The following is a 19,928-nucleotide window of genomic DNA, read 5'->3' on the forward strand; positions in this document are numbered from 1 at the left end:
AGTGTCCTAAATTGTACTGTGATTTTGTTTTATGCCTCAACACACTGTCTTCACACAGCCCCAATCCTCTACCTACCATTCAGCCAACTCAATGAATGAGGGGGAATAAAATCAGTTGACAAAAGGAGAGCTTCCCCTGGTTGTCTTGAGCCTAGCTTACAAACTCCTTTCCCCCCCCCCACAACAGGCACCCCATGAGGGAGGTGGGGCTGAGAGAGCTCTTGACAGAAATGGCTCTTTTTCAAGGACAGCTCTTATCAGAACTACGGCTTGCCAGGGGCGTCCAGCCAGGTGCAAGTGGAGGAGTGGGGAATCAGACCCGGTTCTCTCAGATTAGAGTCCGCGCACTTAACCACGACACTAAACTGGCCAAGGAGAGCCAAGGAGGCAATGGGCAGCAAGCAGAAAGAGGCGTCATGACACCGCTTTCCGCTTGCTGCCCGCTGCCCTGCCTGCTTTCCTTCACAGCTCTCCCTCAACAGCAGCGTGTACAGAGACACCCCAGGAAGTGGAGGGCAGAGTCTACTGGGCACTCGCATTTTCCGCAGTGTTAGCATGCAAATCTGCCGCACTGGCTGGCAAAAGTTCTTGCTTCCTTGCAACCCGTCTTGTGGTAGGAGGCAGGACGCGCGTGAGCTTCACAGCTAACCTGGCAGTGCCTCTCAATGCACGCACAGCTCCCTTAGCCTGCTGGGTCCAGCAACAAAGGGCTGCCTGCTCCGATTCGTTCCATCCAGTTGCAGTCAGGGTTGCCTGTCAGGCCTGCCCCTGCGCCTCACTGCTCCTGCACCAGCCAGGCCAGCCACCACACTGCTGCTGAGGGAGAGCTGGGCAGGCAGGCAGGCAGGCACATATCTTTGCAGGCAGGGCTCCCGGGGGTCAGAGGGAGGGGGGGTCTGGCATCCTCCCGAGGGAGGTCCGGGGGCCACCTGTGGGGGGGCACTGCTTTCCCCAAAGCCCCGCCCCCGTAGCTACGGGCCTGTGTCACAATCACATAAGGGAATTCTCTTTGAAGACCTGTAAGCGGAGATGCTCTAAGCCTGAAGTAGCAGTGTAGCTTGGGAATAAGTGGCTCAAGTGGTTAAGACGCTGAACTGCAGGCTGTGGAAGGTCGGTAGTTCAGCAGTTCGAGACCCGGGTGTGCCGCATGACGGAGTGAGCTCCCGTCTCTAGTTCCAGCTCCTGCCAACCTAGCAGTTCAAAAGCAAGAAATTGCAAGTCGATCAATAGGTACCGCTTTGGTGGGAAGGCAACAGCGTTCCGTGCGCCTTGGTGTTCAGTCGTGCCGGCCACATGACCACGAAAACTTCTTCGGACAGCGCTGGCTCTTCAGCTTTGAAACGGAGATGAGCACCGCAACCTTAGAGTCGGACTCGACTGGCTTTCGAGCAAGGGGACCTTTACCTTACCTCCCTCCAATGAGGCTGAAGGGTGTCCCATGAAAAGGCAACCGTAGCCACTAAAATGACAGGAGTGGAATTGAAACTGTGGCACAGGACATCATGAGAGGCAGTACTTGCATCAGGGCCATCGGATCTTCAGACACTGCATGCCAGAGGGGAGCGATCGCTGCCCCGGGATTGTTCTTAGGGGATTGGTGTGGTAGCTCGGATATAAAGTCATCCAGGTATGAGGTAGAAGTATATTTCATGATCTGAGATGGGCGACTGCTGAAACCATCCACTGGATGAAGACTCGGGGATGGGGGGGGGAGCTCAAATAGTTCAGTCGCACAGTCGAGTCCGACTCTTCGCGACCCCATGGACCAGATCCCGCCAGGTCTTCCTGTCGTCCGCCGTTCTCTGAAGTTGGCTCAATTTCATGTTTCTGCTGAAATAGAGGGGCTCTTTAATAAAGGTGTTGGTGACGGTATGCAAGCAAGGGCACTGTCTGGAGCTTGGAGGCATGGGAACCTGTGGACGCGCCTCGTGGAGATCTGTAGAAGCCAAGGAGTACCCTGCCAAGAGTGCCTCCACTGTAAGTGGGAGGGTCTCTGTGCCAAGTTCCCCCTTCTTGCCATCGGAGGGCATTGGAGATCTAGAACTGGCCTTCCAAGTGCCCTGATTCTTGGGCATGATGAATGCGATAGAGAGGGTCCCAGAAAACATTCGATCTTCAGAACTGGTACCAAGGCTTGGTTCTGCCACTGGTGGCTTGGAGCCTAAGCTGATGTCATAGTGGCCTGCTGGGTCCTAGGGAGAAAAGAGACCTGTAGCTCTGGGAATGGAGGAAGTCTGGAACATAACAAGCCAGATTGTGTGGTGCGCCGAGGAGGCCTTAGATGAGGAGTTGGCTTTGGAGGTGAATTGGGATTTGTTCCAGGCTGACTAGTAGAGTCTGGAGTCCCTTTGCTGAAGGATACTTTGGATGCCAAAAGGAAGTTTGATCTGATCTCTTAGATCTCTTCCCATCTTGTTTGGGAGAAGAGAGCATTGGCTTCTTCTTCTTTCCCCTTGCTCTCCGCCAGAACGTCATCTGGTACAGTATCCCCAGGGGATTTTAGAGAGGTCCCCCGGAAGGTGATCCACTCCAAGGATTTAGCCGGAGCTGTGAAGGGTGACAATGCTAGAGGCTGAGGAGCATGCAGAGACTTGCACGCCCTCCGGGATGTCAACTGCACAGAATTCAGAGGCTCTGATGACCTCAAGGAGGTCCTGTTGGCACCTGAATGGGTCAGGAGCTAGGACCTGAAGAGTATGGATGCCCTAAGTATGGTTGCCTTGAGCAGGTAGAGGAGGCTGCAGTTGCTCTGAGGGTAAGGTCCAGGGCTTCATGGGTTCTTCAAGGGAGTTGTCCCCATCTGTTCGAATGAATCACATCTGGAACAAGGTGGCAATCAGGTGGTCCTCTAGAAGAATCTAGAGGATTGCCATGTACTTGCCAAGGCCTCTTGGCCATGCAGAGTCGATGGGATGTGACGCAATGTTCCCTCTAAGCCGTGGAGTCTTGTGAGCAAAAATTCTACTTTGTGAGCTACCGGCATTAAAGCTGTGAGCAAGCGATTTGGCTACTGCATAAATTAGTTTGCTCTGGAGCCATCCCTTCCTGAGCTGAGGCAAAAACGTGTGAGCTGGAGGCTAAAAAACGGTGAACTAGCTCACATTAACTCAGCTTAGAGGGAACACTGGATGTGAGGCAGGAGGTTGAACTTAGTTGTGGGCCGTTCCATAGATGGGCCTCTCCACCACCACCAGTGCTTTGGAGTGGGAGAGGGCCAGCCGTCCACTCCCCATCCCTGCTGGTACTTCAGCCAGTCAGAGGACAGCAGCAGCGGAAGAAGACCTTCGCACCACCCTGATCCTTTAAGCCAGTGCCTTGTTCAGCTCACCTTAAGAACCTTTGGCATAAACAGGCTCTCATAGTGCCACCTAAGCCTTTCTCCTCTGCATTGATTCAGACTTCCGTTTAATTCGGGGGGTTTAAAACAAAATTTCACATAAAACGAAACCTCCCCGAAATTCATTTTTTTTTAAATCAATCCAGATTTTGCAAGTTTCTAAACAACGCAGACCAGTTCTGATTTCCCTCATTTGTTGATTTGAGTCTACGGTTTAAAGCGATGCCCTAAAATACGCAGGTGTCTTGAGCACCGGCCAAAGGGGTGGGGTGGGAGTGAGCCGTATGACATCCAAGCCCAAAATAACCCACGGGACTCAGTTGGAAGCTCACAGAATTCTAAACCCTGAGGTAGCTTGACTCCCTATATAATTGCTGTGGAACTTAATAGGTGGTGTTCTTCATGTTGTGCAGCGCGTAGGGTTCTTGTTGTTCTTTGCCGTTCGTTGACAATTTAGTGCCGTTTTGAACATTCAAACTTTTATTTAGCGCAACGCTCTCAGAATATATTCCGTGCCTGCAGTCTCGCCCATTACATACTCTCTAGGGGAATGAAGTGGGTAGTAATTTATGCAGCCGTGGCAGGAAGTTTCTGCGGCATACAGATATACCACAAAATGCACAAATCTCTCTCTCTGCCCCTCTGCCTCCCTCCTTTCCTTGCCGTTAAAACTCGTCAGTGACATTCTGCCGAGTGGGATGAACGCATAACGGGGGAAACTTTAATAACTCCGGAGTCTCTTTCCACCCCAGAATTAGCAAGCAGATTACGTCATGCCTCTGATTTTTTAGGTTTGAAGGAGATAAGCAAACAACCCGAGGTGAATCGGACTCCGTCTGAGAGCAAACGAAAAGCTAGGTGGAGCTGTGGAGTAACACAGTAGCCGTGTTCGACATTCCTGCACATAGTTGATATAAAGGGAAATGGTTAAAGTCTTTTTTGGGGAGGGGGATGATTGTCTTTGGGGGGTTGGCTAATTTCCCAGGTGTTTTTCTTCTTCCATTTTATGTCCCTTCCGTGAAAAGCCCAAAACAAATGTGTAAAGTGCATTTTTGAACCACGATTGTTAGAGAATCAGCCCATTTACCTTCCCCTGCTCTAAACACAATCAACAAAGCAGACGATAGTACTGGCTCCTTGCAAACTGTGATTTGGAAACCGGGAGCCAGCCCTGGGAATCTCCTCCTCTCCAGGGAGATTTTTGCCTCTCCGCCCTTGACATTACAGTCTCACGCTACGTGTACCGATACAAGCCATGGTTCCCACAAACCAGATTCCTTCACAACCATGGTTTACAGACCCATTCCTGACTTTGGTTACAATCTCCTCTTTATGAGGGAACCACGACTTGCATTAGCGGCCATAAAATAAGAAACTGTGGTAAATGCCGAGAAGGGAACAGAGAATTCTGCGGTAAGGAAGAACTCCTCTGCTCTGAGCTCCTGTGAGGAAGGGGAGAATAAAAATGAACTAGATCAGGGATCCCCAACCTTTTTCAGCCTTCAGGCACCCTTGGAATTGTGGCATAGCGTGGTGGGCGCTGTCGCAAAATGGCTGCCACGGGAGGCTGAACGAGCCACAAAATGGCTGCTGCAGCTTACCTTCAGTCACACAGTGGAGAACCTTGCGTTATGGTGGCTGCTGCAGCAAAAGCGACATTAAAAGAAAAAGCTGCCCAGCCAGTCAGAAACACCTGGCGAACACCAGGAAAGGGGTTGGCAGGTGCCACCATGTTGGGGACATGCATAGCATTATAGACAATGACTAAGAGAAAGTCAGTTTCACATGAGCAAGCGTGTCTTTTTCACTTTGGACCTGGGATCAGGATCACAGTGACCATCAACATGCAGGTCCAGTGGCTTCGTATTTGAACAGGCACTTAGGCCTGATCTGCCAATCCTTACACCTTTGCATGTGTGTGTGAACAGTTGTGTGTGGATCAGACTTCCCATGACGCCCCTGTACGTTGGATTTCACTGGAGACACACAGTGTCTTTACCCATATCCATAGTGTCTCATTCCTGAAGACGACCATTTGAAAATATTCGTCTTGTCAGCTACACACAGCATCTTTGTCAGGTGGTTGAGCATGCACTCGGTTACATAAGAACATAAGAGATGCCAATGTTGGATCAGGCCAAAGGCCCATCCAGTCCAACACTCTGTGTCACACAGTGGCCAGAAATACCAGTGCCATCAGGAGGTCCACCAGTGGGGCCAGGACACTAGAAGTCCTCCCACTGTTGACACCCCCCCAAGCACCCCCCAAGCATCACTTGCCCCAGAGCCCCTATCTATAACTTGTGGCTAATAGCCACTGATGGACCTCTGCTCCATATGCTTATTTAATTCCCTTTTGAAGCCATCCATGCTTGTAACCACCACCACTTCCTGTGGCAGTGAATTCCAAGTGTTAATCACTCTTTGGGTGAAGAAGGACTTCCTTTTATCCGTTCTAACCCGACCGCTCAGCTATTTCATGGAGTGCCCACAAGTTCTTGTATTGTGAGAAAGGGAGAAAAGTACCTCTTTCTCTACCTGTTATTTCCCATGCATAATCTTATAAACCTCAGTCATGTCACCCCTCAGTCCTCGATTCTCCAAGCTAAAGAGCCCTAAGTGCCTTAACCTTTCCTCATAGGGAAAGTGTTCCAACCCTTTTATCATTCGAGTTGCCCTTTTCTGCACTTTTTCCAAAGCTATAATATCCTTTTTAAGGTGTGGTGACCAGAATTGCACACAGTATTCCAGATGAGGTCGCACCATTGATTTATATAGGGGCATTATGATATTGGCTGATCTGTTTTCAGTACCCTTGTTCCCTTGGCCAGCATGGTGCAGCGGACTCTAATGTGGGGAACCGGGTTTGATTCGCCTCTCCTCCTCACGAAGCCTGCCGGGTGACCTTGGGCCAGTCACAGTTCTCTCAGAGCTCTCTCAGCCCCACCTATCTCGCAAGATGCCTGTTGTGGGGAGAGGAAATGAGAGCCTGGTTGGTGCAATGGTTAGGAGCAGCAGACTCTGATCTGGAGAACCGGGTTTGATTCCCCTTTCCTTCACATGAAGCTTGCTGGGTGATCTTGGGCCAGTCACCGTTCTCTCAGGACTCTCTCAGTCCCACCTTCCTCACAAAGAGCCTCTTGTGGGGAGAGGAAGGGAAAGGCAATTGTAAGCCACTTTGAGACTCCTTAAGGTAGAGAAGACTGGGGTCTAAAAACCAACACCTCATTTCACCAGAGCTCCCCCCTCGTGCTGTGTTTCCAGGCGACCTCCAATGCCAAACAAGTTGTCTGTAGCTTTCTTCCCATCTATGTGTGCCATTAAGGAGTGTTCCTGCAATAATAATAATAATAATAATAATAATAATAATAATAATAATAATAATAATAATAATAATAATATACTTTATTGTCATTGTACATAGTACAACGAAATTAAGGTGCAATCATTCGGTGATCTACAAGCATACTCATATACACTCACACAACCATTAGGGTTCACATTGCAACTTAACCACCAATGTCACCCAAATTCCAACTTCATGCAGCATTTAAAGCAATAATAGCTCTCGAATAAAAACTGTTTTTTAATCTGTTTGTCCTTGTTTTGATTGTCCTATATCTTCTACCCGAAGGCAGCAGTTCAAACAAGGAGTGTTCAGGATGTGACAAATCCTGCAGAATGTTCTTTGCTTTTTTCAAGCATCGAGAATTATACAATTCCTCCAGGAACGGGAGAGGGCAGCCAATAATCTTCTGGGCTGTGATGATAACTCTCTGGAGTTCTTTCCTCTCCACAGCCGTACAGCTGGCAAACCAGGCACAGACGCAGTATGTTAAAATGCTCTCTATTGAGCAACGATAGAAGGACATCAGTATTTTCTCACTCAAGTTATTTTTCTTTAAAAGTCTGAGAAAAAAGAGCCTCTGCTGGGCCTTCTTCACCAGAGCAGTGGTGTTAGCGCTCCAGGTCAAGTTTTGCTCAATAATCACTCCCAAAAACTTAAAAGTAGCCACCCTCTCCACACGTTCTCCACCAATAAACAGTGGCTGTATGTCCGTTTTGTTCCTCCTATAGTCCACTACCAATTCCTTGGTTTTGGTGGTGTTGAGGATCAAATTATTTTCCCTGCACCAAACACAGAGCCGTTCCACCTCGTCCCGATAAGCAGACTCATCATTCCCAGAGATGAGCCCTACCACAGTGGTGTCATCAGCAAACTTGATGATAGTGTTACTGGGGTGGGTGGGGATACAATCCTGTGTATAGAGGGTATAGAGCAAGGGGCTCAACACACAACCTTGTGGGGAACCGGTATTAAGGGTAAGGGCTGTGGACATATAGGACCCTACTCTGACCCTTTGGGGGCGGGCTGTCAAAAAGTTCAAAATCCAGAAACATATGGAGCTGGAGAGTCCAAGGCCCTCCAATTTGGACACTAATCTATCTGGGAGGATGGTATTAAAGGCAGAACTAAAATCCACAAACAACAGCCTCACATAACTCCCCGGCTGCTCCAGATGTGACAGAGCAGTATGCAGAGTAGTGGCGATGGCATCCTCTGTGGATCTGTTTGCCTTATATGCAAACTGGTGACTATCCAGTGTAGATGGAAGACATGAGACGATGTGACTACGTACCAATTTCTCAAAACACTTCATCACAACTGGAGTGAGTGCAACTGGTCTATAATCCTTTAGACTGCTGATTGTGGATTTTTTGGGCAGGGGAACAATAATTGAGTACTTTAGGCAAGACGGAACAATAGACTGGTGTAAGGACCGATTGAAGATCTTAGTAAAGACCCCTGCCAACTGGTCAGCACACCAATGTGTCTGCATGTGTTCTCTTTTTGACAAGAAATGCCTTGATGTTTTGTAGAAGCTGGAGCTGGACCGGTTTATGCTTTACGCTCACGGGCCTGACCTTTGCCGAGAATCGGATCTGCGCCATGCCATGGCCAACTGCTTTGAAGCACTGATAGGTAAAACCCCTGCACTGCATTTTGTGTGTGTGCGTGTGAGAGAGAGAGAGACAGAACCCTAACGAGGGCTCAAGAGTGCCACCAAGACCATCTGAGATCTTGGACCCTTGGGGTTTACATTAGACTAACCCATTCATTTCCGTTCCACATTGGACCAACCTGCCAGACTCGATCCCTTTCGTATAAAGGATTGTCCAGTTTGGATTGGACTGCCAATTTGTCATGGAAATTCAGAGCAATTACCAGATGTTTGGTGGGGGAGGGACTGTGTTTTGTAAGTCTGCAATAACAGTAGCCTCTGACATCAGGAATGGGGCTTTGTGTGGGATTGGCTAAATCAGCTTGTCACTCTTAGGGAGGAGGTTGGCTTAGGGCCAGATTCCATCGTCTGCAAATGTCTGGACCTTTGGGCCTTTCCCGTGTCCTCAGCAGAAACTAGCTGAAGACAAGGGGGTGGATGAGGTTAAGGACTTCTCCAACGTTTTGCTACTGCAAGAAACCCTGCCCGTGCTTTGAGGAAACCCTGCACATGCCTAGTTGAATGGTGGTGGCTGGTTACCAGGTGCTTTCCAGGGACCTTTGGTCTAAGGGACATCCCCAGCATGGAAGGGCACCTTCCCCTCCTCCTGGCCTAACAATTGTTGTTGTTCAGTCGCACAGTCGAGTCCGACTCTTCGCGACCCCATGAACTAGATCCCGCCAGGCCCTCCTGTCTTCCGCTGTCCTCTGAAGTTTGCTCAGTTTCATGTTCGTTGCATCTATGACACTGTCTAACCATCTCATCCTTTGCCGTCCCCGTCTTCTTTGACCTTCAATCTTTCCCAGCATCAGGGTCTTCTCCAGTGAGTGCTCCCTTCTCATTGGGTGGCCAAAGTATTTGAGCTTCATTTTCATTATCTGGCCTTCCAGGGAACAGTCAGGGTTGATTTCTTTTAGGATTGACTGATTTGATCTTCTTGCAGTCCAAGGGACTCTCAAGAGTCTTCTCCAGCACCATAGTTCAAAAGAATCTATTCTTCGGCGCTCGGCCTTCCTTATAGTCCAACTCTCGCAGCCATACATGACTACTGGGAATACCATTGCTTTGACCATGCGGATTTTTGTTGGCAGGGTGATGTCTCTACTTTTTATCATGCTGTTTAGGTTCGCCATCGCTTTCCTCCCAAGGAGCAGGCATCTTTTAATTCCATGGCTGCAGTCACCGTCTGCAGTGATCTTGGATCCCAGGAACGTGATGGGGCCGGATGCCATGATCTTAGTTTTTTTGATGTTGAGCTTCAAGCCCACTTTTGCGCTCTCCTCTTTTACCCTGAGCAAGAGGCTCTTTAGGTCCTCTTCACTTTCTGCCATTAGAGTGGTATCGTCTGCATATCTGAGGTTGTTGATCTTTTCCCCAGCAATCTTAATTCCCGCTTGTGATTCATCCAGGCCAGCATTTCGCATGATGTACTCTGCATATATATTAAATAAGCAAGGTGACAATATACATCCTTGTCGTACTCCTTTTCCTATGCTGAACCAATCAGTTGTTCCATATCCGGTTCTAACTGTCGCTTCTTGGCCCTTATACAGGTTTCTCAAGAGACATGTGAGGTGGTCTGGTACTCCCATCTCTTTAAGGACCTGCCATAGTTTGTTGTGATCCACACAGTCAAAGGCTTTAGCATAGTCAATGAAGCAGAAGTAGATGTTTTTCTGGTACTCTCTTGCTTTCTCCATAATCCAGCGAATGTTGGCAATTTGATCTCTAGTTCCTCTACCTCTTCGAAACCCAGCTTGTACTTCTGGCAGTTCTCTATCCACGTACTGTTGAAGCCTAGCTTGTAGGATCTTGAGCATGACCTTGCTAGCGTGTGATATGAGTGCAATTGTGTGATAGTTTGAACATTCCTTGGCATTGCCCTTCTTTGGGATTGGAATGTATACTGACCTTTTCCAATCCTGTGGCCACTGTTGCGTTTTCCAAATTTGCTGGCAAATTGAGTGCAGCACTTTAACAGCATCATCTTTTAAGACTTTGAATAGCTCAGCTGGAATACCATCACCTCCACTAGCTTTGTTGTTAGTAATGTTTTCTAATGCCCATTTAACTTCACATTCCAGGATGTCTGGCTCGAGGTCAGTGATTATACCGTCGTGTTTGTCAAGGACATCGAGGTCTTTCTTGTATAGTTCTTCTGTGTATTCTTGCCATCTTTTCCTAATCTCTTCTGCTTCTGTTAGGTCCCTACCATTTTTGTCCTTTATCATGGCCATCTTTGCATGGAACGCAATTTTGTTGACCGTAATTTCCCATTTCACAAAGGCTCCATGGGGATGCCACTTGAGGTGGCACCCCTCCATGCCGCTGGTGTGCTAATCGCCTCCCCGAGGTCCTGGGAGAGCGACCGCCATCGCCAGTCCACAAACTGGAAGTCAAGACCAATAAGATTTTCAAGGTGCAAGCTTTGGAGAGTCAAAGTTCTCTTTGTCAGATATGAGCATTATTATTTATTAAAATCTCCGAATCGCCCCATCCTTGAATACACGGGGCTCTGGGCAATTAAAACCTACAAAATACAATTTAAAATCCACAAATGTTAATCCTAATTATAATCTCTCCAGATGGTATCTAAAATTTTAATCTAAAAACTGCTCTGGACTGTCCTTCTGCCTTGTGGGGAGGAGGCTGAAGTGGGCAAGGTGGAAGAAAAGAGCTTTCGCATCCGATGAAGCTTTTGAGCTTTTTAAAGCTTTTGTATCTGATGAAGGGAGTTTGACTCTCAAAAGCTCATACACCAAAAATCTTGCTGTTCTCTAAGGTGCCACTGGACCCAAATCTAGCTGTTCTCCTACAGACCAGCATGGCTACCCTCTGAAGCTTACTTGGTATATGTTCCACTGAAGTCTGTGGGACTCTGTGGATACACCCTTCCCGCAAGTTTCTTGCGGGTCCCCACTTGTGTTACTACTAAAGAGGAAAACCCCCAGGAGAAAGTGAAGGATAGGAACAGATGATACACTTGTTCATTGTAACTTGTGAATATGGCTAGAGTGGAGGAGCAAACTAGCCAAGTGAAGAAGACAATCAAAAATATATATATTGGCAAAGAAACAAGGGATAAGAATGGGGCAAGGAAAGAATCACAAGCAACCTCTGGACCAAACTAATGAGTGTTATGAAAAGAAGATACAGATGAAGGAGGAAAAGAGATGGTCTAAGGAAGAAACAGGCAAAGACGGGAAAGGTGATGGAAAATCTCCACAGAAGTCATAAAGAAATCAAGAATGTGTCCAGCCAAATAAATGGCAGGCAAGAGGAACCACAAAGATGTAAGTAGTACAAGAAAGTTTTGGATGGGAGATTGGTTATCAGAATCAAGATGGATAATAAAGTCTCCCCTTGACAACGGGAAATGAAGAGACAACAAACGAATATATATATATAATAAAAGATAGTTATGCAGAAATTAAAATCTCAAAAAAGTGTAACTATTTAGTACTCAGGAGAAGAATAAGAAGAGGGAAAAGGTATGGAATAGAACTGCCACAGGAGAAGGACCCTACATTCAAACCCGCAAGTTAATTGGCTGCGAGGAGTGGGGAATAAAAAAATGAACGAGATGAAATTGCGGCAGGAATAACAGTATCTAACGGGGAGATCCATGATTCAGTAAGAGCAAAACAAGAAAAAACGATGAGAGATAGCAAGATCATTAAATGCAACAGCCTTATTAGCTGCAGAACGACAGTTTAATAAAGCACAAGAAAATAAAGATGCGATCTAAGAAATTGGAACAAGATTATCATAGCAACGTCGTCGAAAAATCGGACCGAGATTAAATGCAATATCACTGGCAAGTCAAAGGGAAAACACGGGGGAATAAATTACACATCAAATACCAAAACATAATTTCAGATCAAGTGAAACATCTGAGGTATAAGAGAACAATGGTAAAAATGCTACAAGCAGTGTAAGACTAGGGAAGGGAGGAAGGAAGAAGGGCCCAGGATCCTACCTTGTCCCAAATTAGGTGATTTCAGATCATGGCCCCTAAACCCAGATAGACGAATATGTGTTCATAAAGATGTTAGCATATTGTGGGGCCATGCAGGTACCCATGGCATTGCATTGCAGTGATTGGCTCAAGCTCCCCCTAAAGGGTTTTTGCCATTGGTATGCATAGATCGGAGCTGCGGTGGCTCAAGTGGTTAAGACGCTGAACTGCAGGCTGTGGAAGGTCAGTAGTTCAGCAGTTCGAGACCCGGGTGTGCCGCATGACGGAGTGAGCTCCCGTCTCTAGTTCCAGCTCCTGCCAACCTAGCAGTTCGAAAGCAAGAAATTGCAAGTAGATAAATAGGTACCACTTCGGTGGGAAGGTAACAGCATTCCGTGCGCCTTGGCGTTTAGTCATGCCGGCCACGTGACCACGGAAACGTCTTCGGACAGCGCTGGCTCTTTGGCTTTGAAACGGAGATGAGCACCGCAACCCTAGAGTCGAACTCGACTGGCTTTCGAGCAAGGGAACCTTTACCTTTTCCTTTTATGCATAGATCACCCTCCCCCCTATTGCCCTGGAAATCAGAGCAAAAGGCGGGAAAGAGCAGGAAAGGAAGCCCTTTGCAGTTTAACCCCCCTCCCAGCTGCTATTCGGCAAAACCAGATAATGCCGAATACTTCCCAAATATATTCGGGATTCTCTATTTGGCTGCCGAATAGGCACCAGAGAATCTTATTCGGCTGAATGCTTATATCCTAATACTACTGATAAGGTGTTATTCGGGGACATATTCAGATCGGCATTGGCCGAATGCACAACCTTAATCCTAACAGTACAGAGGAGAGGCCTCAAGGGACCAGATACCTCCCTCTTCCCTCTTTTTCCTGTCACCCCATAGGCTCTAGCTGTTGGTCTTGCTATCTGAGGCTGCTTGTTAGTCCAGCTTCACTAATGGGGAGGAGCGCTAGACAGACCTGAGGGTGGCAAGAAACAAACGGTCTAAGGGTCGGGTTGGGTGTGAAGTAGCGTCCTATCTCTCAGCCTTTTGAGAAGCTTTTTTTACCATGCGTTATCCTCTTGAATGTGTTTGGAAAATACATTCTAAGCTTTCTTTCAAGGTAACAGCTCTATGGTTTCTGCCTTGGGCTATGTTCTGTTTCCTCAGATCAAGATTTTTTTTTATAAAACCATCCTTTTTAACTTTGCTTTGCTCTTCACAAGTGCTTTGATGTTTAGCATTTTAAAGGAAGCAGGGGGGAAACGAGTGAGAGGCGGCTTCTGCGGCATGGTTCAAATGCGCCAGCTTTCCCTGATGGTCTGGTGGGCTGGGCTGTTCTTCATGACAGAGGTGGTGTTTGTTGTTTGGCACGGGCAGATGTCTGGCCCAAGAAGGCAAATCTCTCCCTTCCCCATATCCATATGCATCACAGTATGTAGAAGAGGGGAGGAGGGGCTGTCTGAGGGGCTGTCTTGAGTTTGAAGTCTGCTGAAGCTACTTGTCAGTGTGATTTGCCTTTCTGGCATTTTATGTCTCTGTTAGAACAAATATGACCATTTGTTTTTGGTAAGGGGATGCCAGCCTCCAGGTGGGACCTGGGGATTTCCCAGAATTACAGCTCATGTCCAGACTACAGAGATCAGTTCCCCTGGAGAAAATAGATGCCTTGGAGGGTGGAATTTATGACACTGTACCCCACTGAGTATGGTGCTGGAGAAGACTCTTGAGAGTCCCCTGGACTGCAAGAAGGTCAAATCAGTCAATCCTAAAAGAAATCAACCCTGACTGTTCCCTGGAAGGCCAGATAATGAAACTGAAGCTCAAATACTTTGGCCACCCAATGAGAAGGGAGCACTCCCTGGAGAAGACCCTGATGCTGGGAAAGATTGAAGGTCAAAGAAGACGGGGACGGCAAAGGATGAGATGGTTGGACAGTGTCATAGATGCAACGAACATGAAGTTGAGCCAACTTCAGAGGACGGCGGAAGACCGGAAGGCCTGGCGTGATCTGGTCCATGGGGTCGCGAAGAGTCGGACTCGACTATGCGACTGAACAACAACAACAACCCCACTGAGGTCCCTATCCTTCCCAGGTTCCATGCCCAAATCTCCAAGAGTTTCCCAACTTGGAGATGGTAACCGTATCCCCCATTCCCCGCCAGTGGTGGTGCTGGGGACCTGGTAGCCCTGCAAGGGAGTCACAAATCCGCACGAATGGACCAGATGGTACTGCTCAAGTATTTGTTGTATGAGAACATGCGAGAGGCACAGAAGTAGGGGGAGAAGGGAGGAAACAAAGGTGGGGGAGAATGCCCCATCCCTTTACATTTCTTGCCGGTCCCCACTTGTAGTTTCTAATAGCGAGAGGGAGTCTTTTAAAATTAAACTGTAAACTTCCATCTGTTTTTCTCATCATCTCAAGGGCCAGAGGTTCTGATGATTTGCTGATTCATTGGAAGGTGGATGATTAGTCCTCTAAACAATGTTTCATATGTTGACAGCCCTGGATTTAAGGATTTGGACCAATGTTCCCTCTAAGCTGTGCAGTCTTGGGAGCAAAAATTCTACTTTGTGAGCTACTGACATTAAAGTTGTGAGTGAGTGATTTAGCTACTGCATAAATTAGTTTGCTCTGGAGCCACATCCCTTCCTGAGCCAAGACAAAAATGTGTGAGCCGGAGGCTAAAAAACTGTGAGCTGGCTCACACAAACTCAGCTTAGAGGGAACACTGGTTTGGAGCCTCGTGACAGGGCACCTGAGGGAAGATGGGAAAGGCACAGGACCTGTTTCATTTGAGGAAATGAAAGTTTTCAGCAGAAAGTATTCAAAAGCCAGAAAAATTATTTATTAAGGTCTCTGAAGGGTATGGAAGAATCAAAGAGGCTTATTACAGCAATGCAGATAAAGGTTAGGATACATTTTCTTTTCTTTTTTTTAAGTACCCGTTAAAGGTAAAGGTAAAGGTTCCCTTGCTCGAAAGCCAGTCGAGTCCGACTCTAGGGTTGCGGTGCTCATCTCCGTTTCAAAGCCGAAGAGCCAGCGCTGTCCGAAGACGTTTCCGTGGTCATGTGGCCGGCATGACTAAACACCGAGGCGCACGGAACGCTGTTACCTTCCCACCGAAGTGGTACCTATTTATCTACGTGCAATGTCTTGCTTTCGAACTGCTAGGTTGGCAGGAGCTGGAACTAGAGACGGGAGCTCACTCCGTCATGCGGCACACTCGGGTCTCGAACTGCTGAACTATCGACCTTCCACAGCCTGCAGTTCAGCGTCTTAACCACTTGAGCCACCGCAGCTCCTTAAGTACCCATTGGGTACACTTTTATTATTTTTCACATTATACACAACAAACATACATACAACATATCACAAACAACCACTTACAAACATAAAACATACAATGAGATCAGTATACTTTCTTATAACTCTATTACCATATTAAAAAGTTTCTTTAGGTTTGTTTAAGTTTGTTTAAGTGTTAGGATACATTTTCCAAATGCAAGAAGCACTGAGCTGTAGAACTAGTGGCCTAGGGCTGTTGTGGAACCCTCTACCCATTTCCAGAAGACCTGAGATACATCTGGGTGCTAAATCTGTGGAATCCAAGATGGGTCGCCGTGTTAGTCTGTTCGTAGCAGTGGAAAAGAGCAAGAGTCCAGCAGCACCTTGAGGACTAGCAAAATTTGTGGCAGGGGAGGAGCTTTCGTGAGTCACTGCTCACCTCTTCAGGTACCGTATCTGAAGAAGCAAGCAGTGTCTCACGAAAGCTCCTACCCTGCCACAAAAGTTGTTAGTCTTTAAGGTGTCGCTGGACACTTGCTTTTTTCTGGGGAGTCCGGTTATGCCCGTTCTTAGACCGGACATCCTGGGTCAGCCTTTCTCGTGGGATGGTTATCTAATATAGAAAAGATATTGTTCTTTCTTCCCCTCACCCCTTCCGGAACAGTCCGTCTCATTTTTCTGAAGTGTCTTCTCGGGTTTACAGCATCTCGTTGGCAGTCTGCTGCCTTGCAAATTCCGGGATATTAATGCAGGTACGTTCTGTCCTGCAGGTGCAGTTTATTTGGAAGGAAGTCTGGAAGAAGCCAAGCATCTGTTTGGGCGCCTGCTCTTTAACGACAAGGTATACTTTCTATTTATGGCCTGCCTGTGTGTCGCAGCATGCGTTTGTGCTTTGGGAACAGTTCTTCGTCAGCTTGGGGTGTGTTAAAGCGAGTGCCTCGAAGCAACGTTGAAGGAAAGGGGATTCTTCCTCTTGAGACTGTATTGGTGTCACCTAGCAAAAAGCTTGGCGGTTTGTAATAAAGCACATACTTAATTCTCTGAGTGGGCGTGTGTGTACAGATACTTGGGGATGCTTGACCCTACCTGCCTTCACAGCTTTTCCTGTCCAGTCCTTTCAGCGGCTTTGACATGAGGAATACTCACCGAGGGCTGACTGGGGGAAAGAAGATGAGGGTGAAGTGGTCTTTGGTAAAAAGAAAAGTGGCCGTGTGAGAAGTATTCTGAATGATGCTGTAAGCTGCTGATCGTGGAAACATCAGACGGTGCAAATCGTCAGCAAGCTGGAGACCACTTGACCAGTGTTCCCTCTAAGCTGAGTGAGTGTGAGCTAGCTCACAGCTTTTTAGCCTCCGGCTCACCCATTTTTGTCTTAGCTCAGGAAAGAGGGCTCCAGAGCAAACTGATTTTACGCAGCAGCCAAACTACCTGCTCACAACTTTAATGCCGGCAGCTCACAAAGTAGAATTTCTGCTCACAGGACTCCACAGCTTAGAGGGAACATTGCACTTGACCAGCGGGCTTATGAAGCAGAGACATACTTAGTTAGCTCAGAGAGGCTGAAGCTGATGCGTTGCCTGTAACCCGCTGCCTCTCCCTTGCAGCTGAAATATCCAAATTTGAATGGTCCTCAACTCAGGAAAGGAGGAGGAGGAGATTGGATTTATCCCCCCGCCCTTCACTTGGAGTCTCAGAGCGGCTTACAAACCCCTTTCCCTTCCCCTCCCCACAACAGACACCCTGTGAGGTGGGTGGGGCTGAGAGAACTCTGACACAATCTGCTCTTTTTCAAGGACGGCTGTGCCAGAGCTTGTGACTGACCCAAGGTCACATCGGCAGGTGCAAGTGGAGGAGTGGGGAATCAAACCCGTTTCTCCCAGATTAGAGTCCGCACACTTAACCACTACACCAAACTGGCTCCCAGAAAGGAGACTGGGGTGGGCTTATACTGGATGTCCAGTAGACAGCATCCGTGGGGTGAATGGTTAAGCACACTTGCTTACTTTGCAGCGGAGAAGCACTCACCAAATTTCCCATATTTGTGTTTGCTGCCTGTGGAGGAACAGCTCTACTGACCCATGAGCGCTGTTCCGTTCAGCCTTCCAGGGTGTCTAGGTGCCCAGAGACCATCCCAATTTGAGAGCCAGTTTGGTGGTGTGGTTAAGTGCGCGGACTCTAATCCGGGAGAACCGGGTTTGATTCCCCACTTCTCCACATACAGCTGCTGGTGTGACCTTGGGCAAGCCATAGTTCTGACAAGAGCTGTCCTTGAAAAACAGCGGTTTCTGTCAGAGCTCTCTCAGCCCCACCTACCTCACAGGGTGTCTGTTGTGGGGAAGGGGAAGGAGTTTGTAAGCTGCTCTGAGACTCCTTTGGGTAGTGAAGGGCTGGGTATAAATCCAATCTCTTCTTCTTCTGTCTGGTGATGCGCCATTCTCCCAGCTCTCCTGACCCATTGAGGGGTTTCCCTCTCTCGCTTCTCCTTCGGTACAGTGCCACCAACTGGTCGTTTTAGGAATTACCAAGGAGAGGGCCTGTACTCCCAGCCTCCCTTCCTGTGTCGCTGTTCTAAGGCCCCACCTAGTGTTTGCGCTTTCCACTACCCACGACTGGTTACCTTGAGAACGGCTTATCACGCTTGTGTAATCCTGGGGAAATAGCAATTTATTTACTTATTTTATTTACATTTATACCCCACTTTTCCCCCAGTGGGGACCCAAAGTGGCTTACACAACTCTCCTCTCCTCCATTTTATCCAGTTTCACAAGTGACCACTTCCCTTCCCCTGGCAGCCTTTTTAAATAGCATGTTTGAACAATGGTGGTCTGTCTGATACAGGGCAAATACCAGTATTCAAAAGAGTAAAGAATTTATTAAAAATAAAGATCCTCCACAAACATTGTCTGCACAGCAATGGATTGAGCAAAGACTACAAAAGAATGGTGCAGAACATGCAATTCCCCTGTCCCTTGCTCTGTACATGCCCTAGCTAATCTTGTTCTGGGGTAGGCTCTTTTAACGTAGAAGTTACAAAGTTCAAAAAACTTCCCATTACCTTGAAGTCTTTGTGTAGGCAGCCAACGCTTTGTCTGCTCCACGTGGTAATGGCAGCCATCAAAGGTAATGGAGCTCAGTCTTGAGAGCGGCTTCCTCCAGATGTACTCAGCTACAACAGACCTCTCAAAATGAGCCCCTCTCCCTCCATGCTAGTGGATTTTATCTCTTTTTGTGGATCGATAAATCCTTTTTCCTGCTATATCCAGGAAGATATAGCAAAGTCCCTCACTCCCCCAAGTCTCTGTGTCAGCTTCTAGGTCTAAGCCAACCATTTCGTTGCCTCTGGCCAGGACGTCCATTAGCATTTCCACAGCTTTGATGGCTTACACTGCAGGCTGTGTAAGGTCGGTAGTTCAGCAGTTTGAGACCCGGGTTGCCGCATGACGGAGTGAGCTCCCGTCTCAAGTTCCAGCTCCTGCCAACCTAGCAGTTCGAAAGCAAGAAATTGCAAGTAGATAAATAGGTACCACTTCGGTGGGAAGGGAACAGCGTTCCGTGCGCCTTGGTGTTTAGTCATGCCGGCCACATGACCACGGAAAGGTCTTAGGACAGCGCTGGCTCGTCGGCTTTGAAACGGAGATGGGCACTGCAACCCTAGAGTCGGATTCGACTGGCTTTCGAGCAAGGGAACCTTTACCTTTACCTTTTTTACTTGGGCAGTACTTGGCAGCAACTGACTTACCCCTTCCTGCCTGTCTTCTGCCAGGAGAGAGATTTTTTAAAAAAACTAAAGGTGGGGGGTTTTTTTGTCAAGCTCAAACCCTGAAATAAAATACATTTCTCCGCACTACGTGAAGTGTGGATTGCTGTGAGTCACTCCATAATCTCTCTTTAGATCTCTCTCTCTCTCCTTGACAGTCTTCCAGTTTCCCTGTTTCCTCCTTATCTTTCCATCTTCCTTCCTGCCTGCTACTTCTCCGCATCCTCTTCCAGCCCTTTGGGAAGCACTCCTCATTTCAGACCTGTTTCTGCAATCAGCTCTGCCTTTGTTTTGACCTTTGCTTTTCACGCCGCGGGCGTCACAGTGGAGGGACTTTGCATCTGCACAGGGCTATGAAACTGTAGAAAGCTCTCACACGTACATCTACAGGCGATCCTGTTTTGGGCATACCCGTGCGCTACCCACAGCGCATGTTCATATTATGTTGCCACGTCCAGTGTTCCCTCTAAGCTGAGTTAGCGTGAGCTAGCTCACATTGTTTTAGCCTTTGGCTCACACATTTTGGTCTTCGCTCAGGAAGGAGGGCTCCAGAGCAAACTGATCTATGCAGCAGCCAAATTGCTTG

At 47.8% G+C, this 19,928-nt stretch overlaps 1 protein-coding gene across 1 annotated transcript in view; it reads left to right on the forward strand.

The window, feature by feature from the left end:
- DROSHA (drosha, ribonuclease type III) overlaps positions 1–19,928 on the forward strand; it is a 155,264-nt gene that overhangs the window by 92,530 nt on the left and 42,806 nt on the right. The window contains exons 20-21 of the mRNA XM_015408795.1: positions 8,219–8,321; positions 16,356–16,426. Of these exons, the coding sequence (XP_015264281.1) occupies positions 8,219–8,321; positions 16,356–16,426 (174 nt within the window). The remainder of the gene's footprint in view (positions 1–8,218; positions 8,322–16,355; positions 16,427–19,928) is intronic.

The sequence above is a fragment of the Gekko japonicus genome, unplaced genomic scaffold (genome assembly GCF_001447785.1).
Source record: "Gekko japonicus isolate JY-2015 unplaced genomic scaffold, Gekko_japonicus_V1.1 scaffold3176, whole genome shotgun sequence".
Lineage (NCBI taxonomy): Eukaryota > Metazoa > Chordata > Lepidosauria > Squamata > Gekkonidae > Gekko > Gekko japonicus.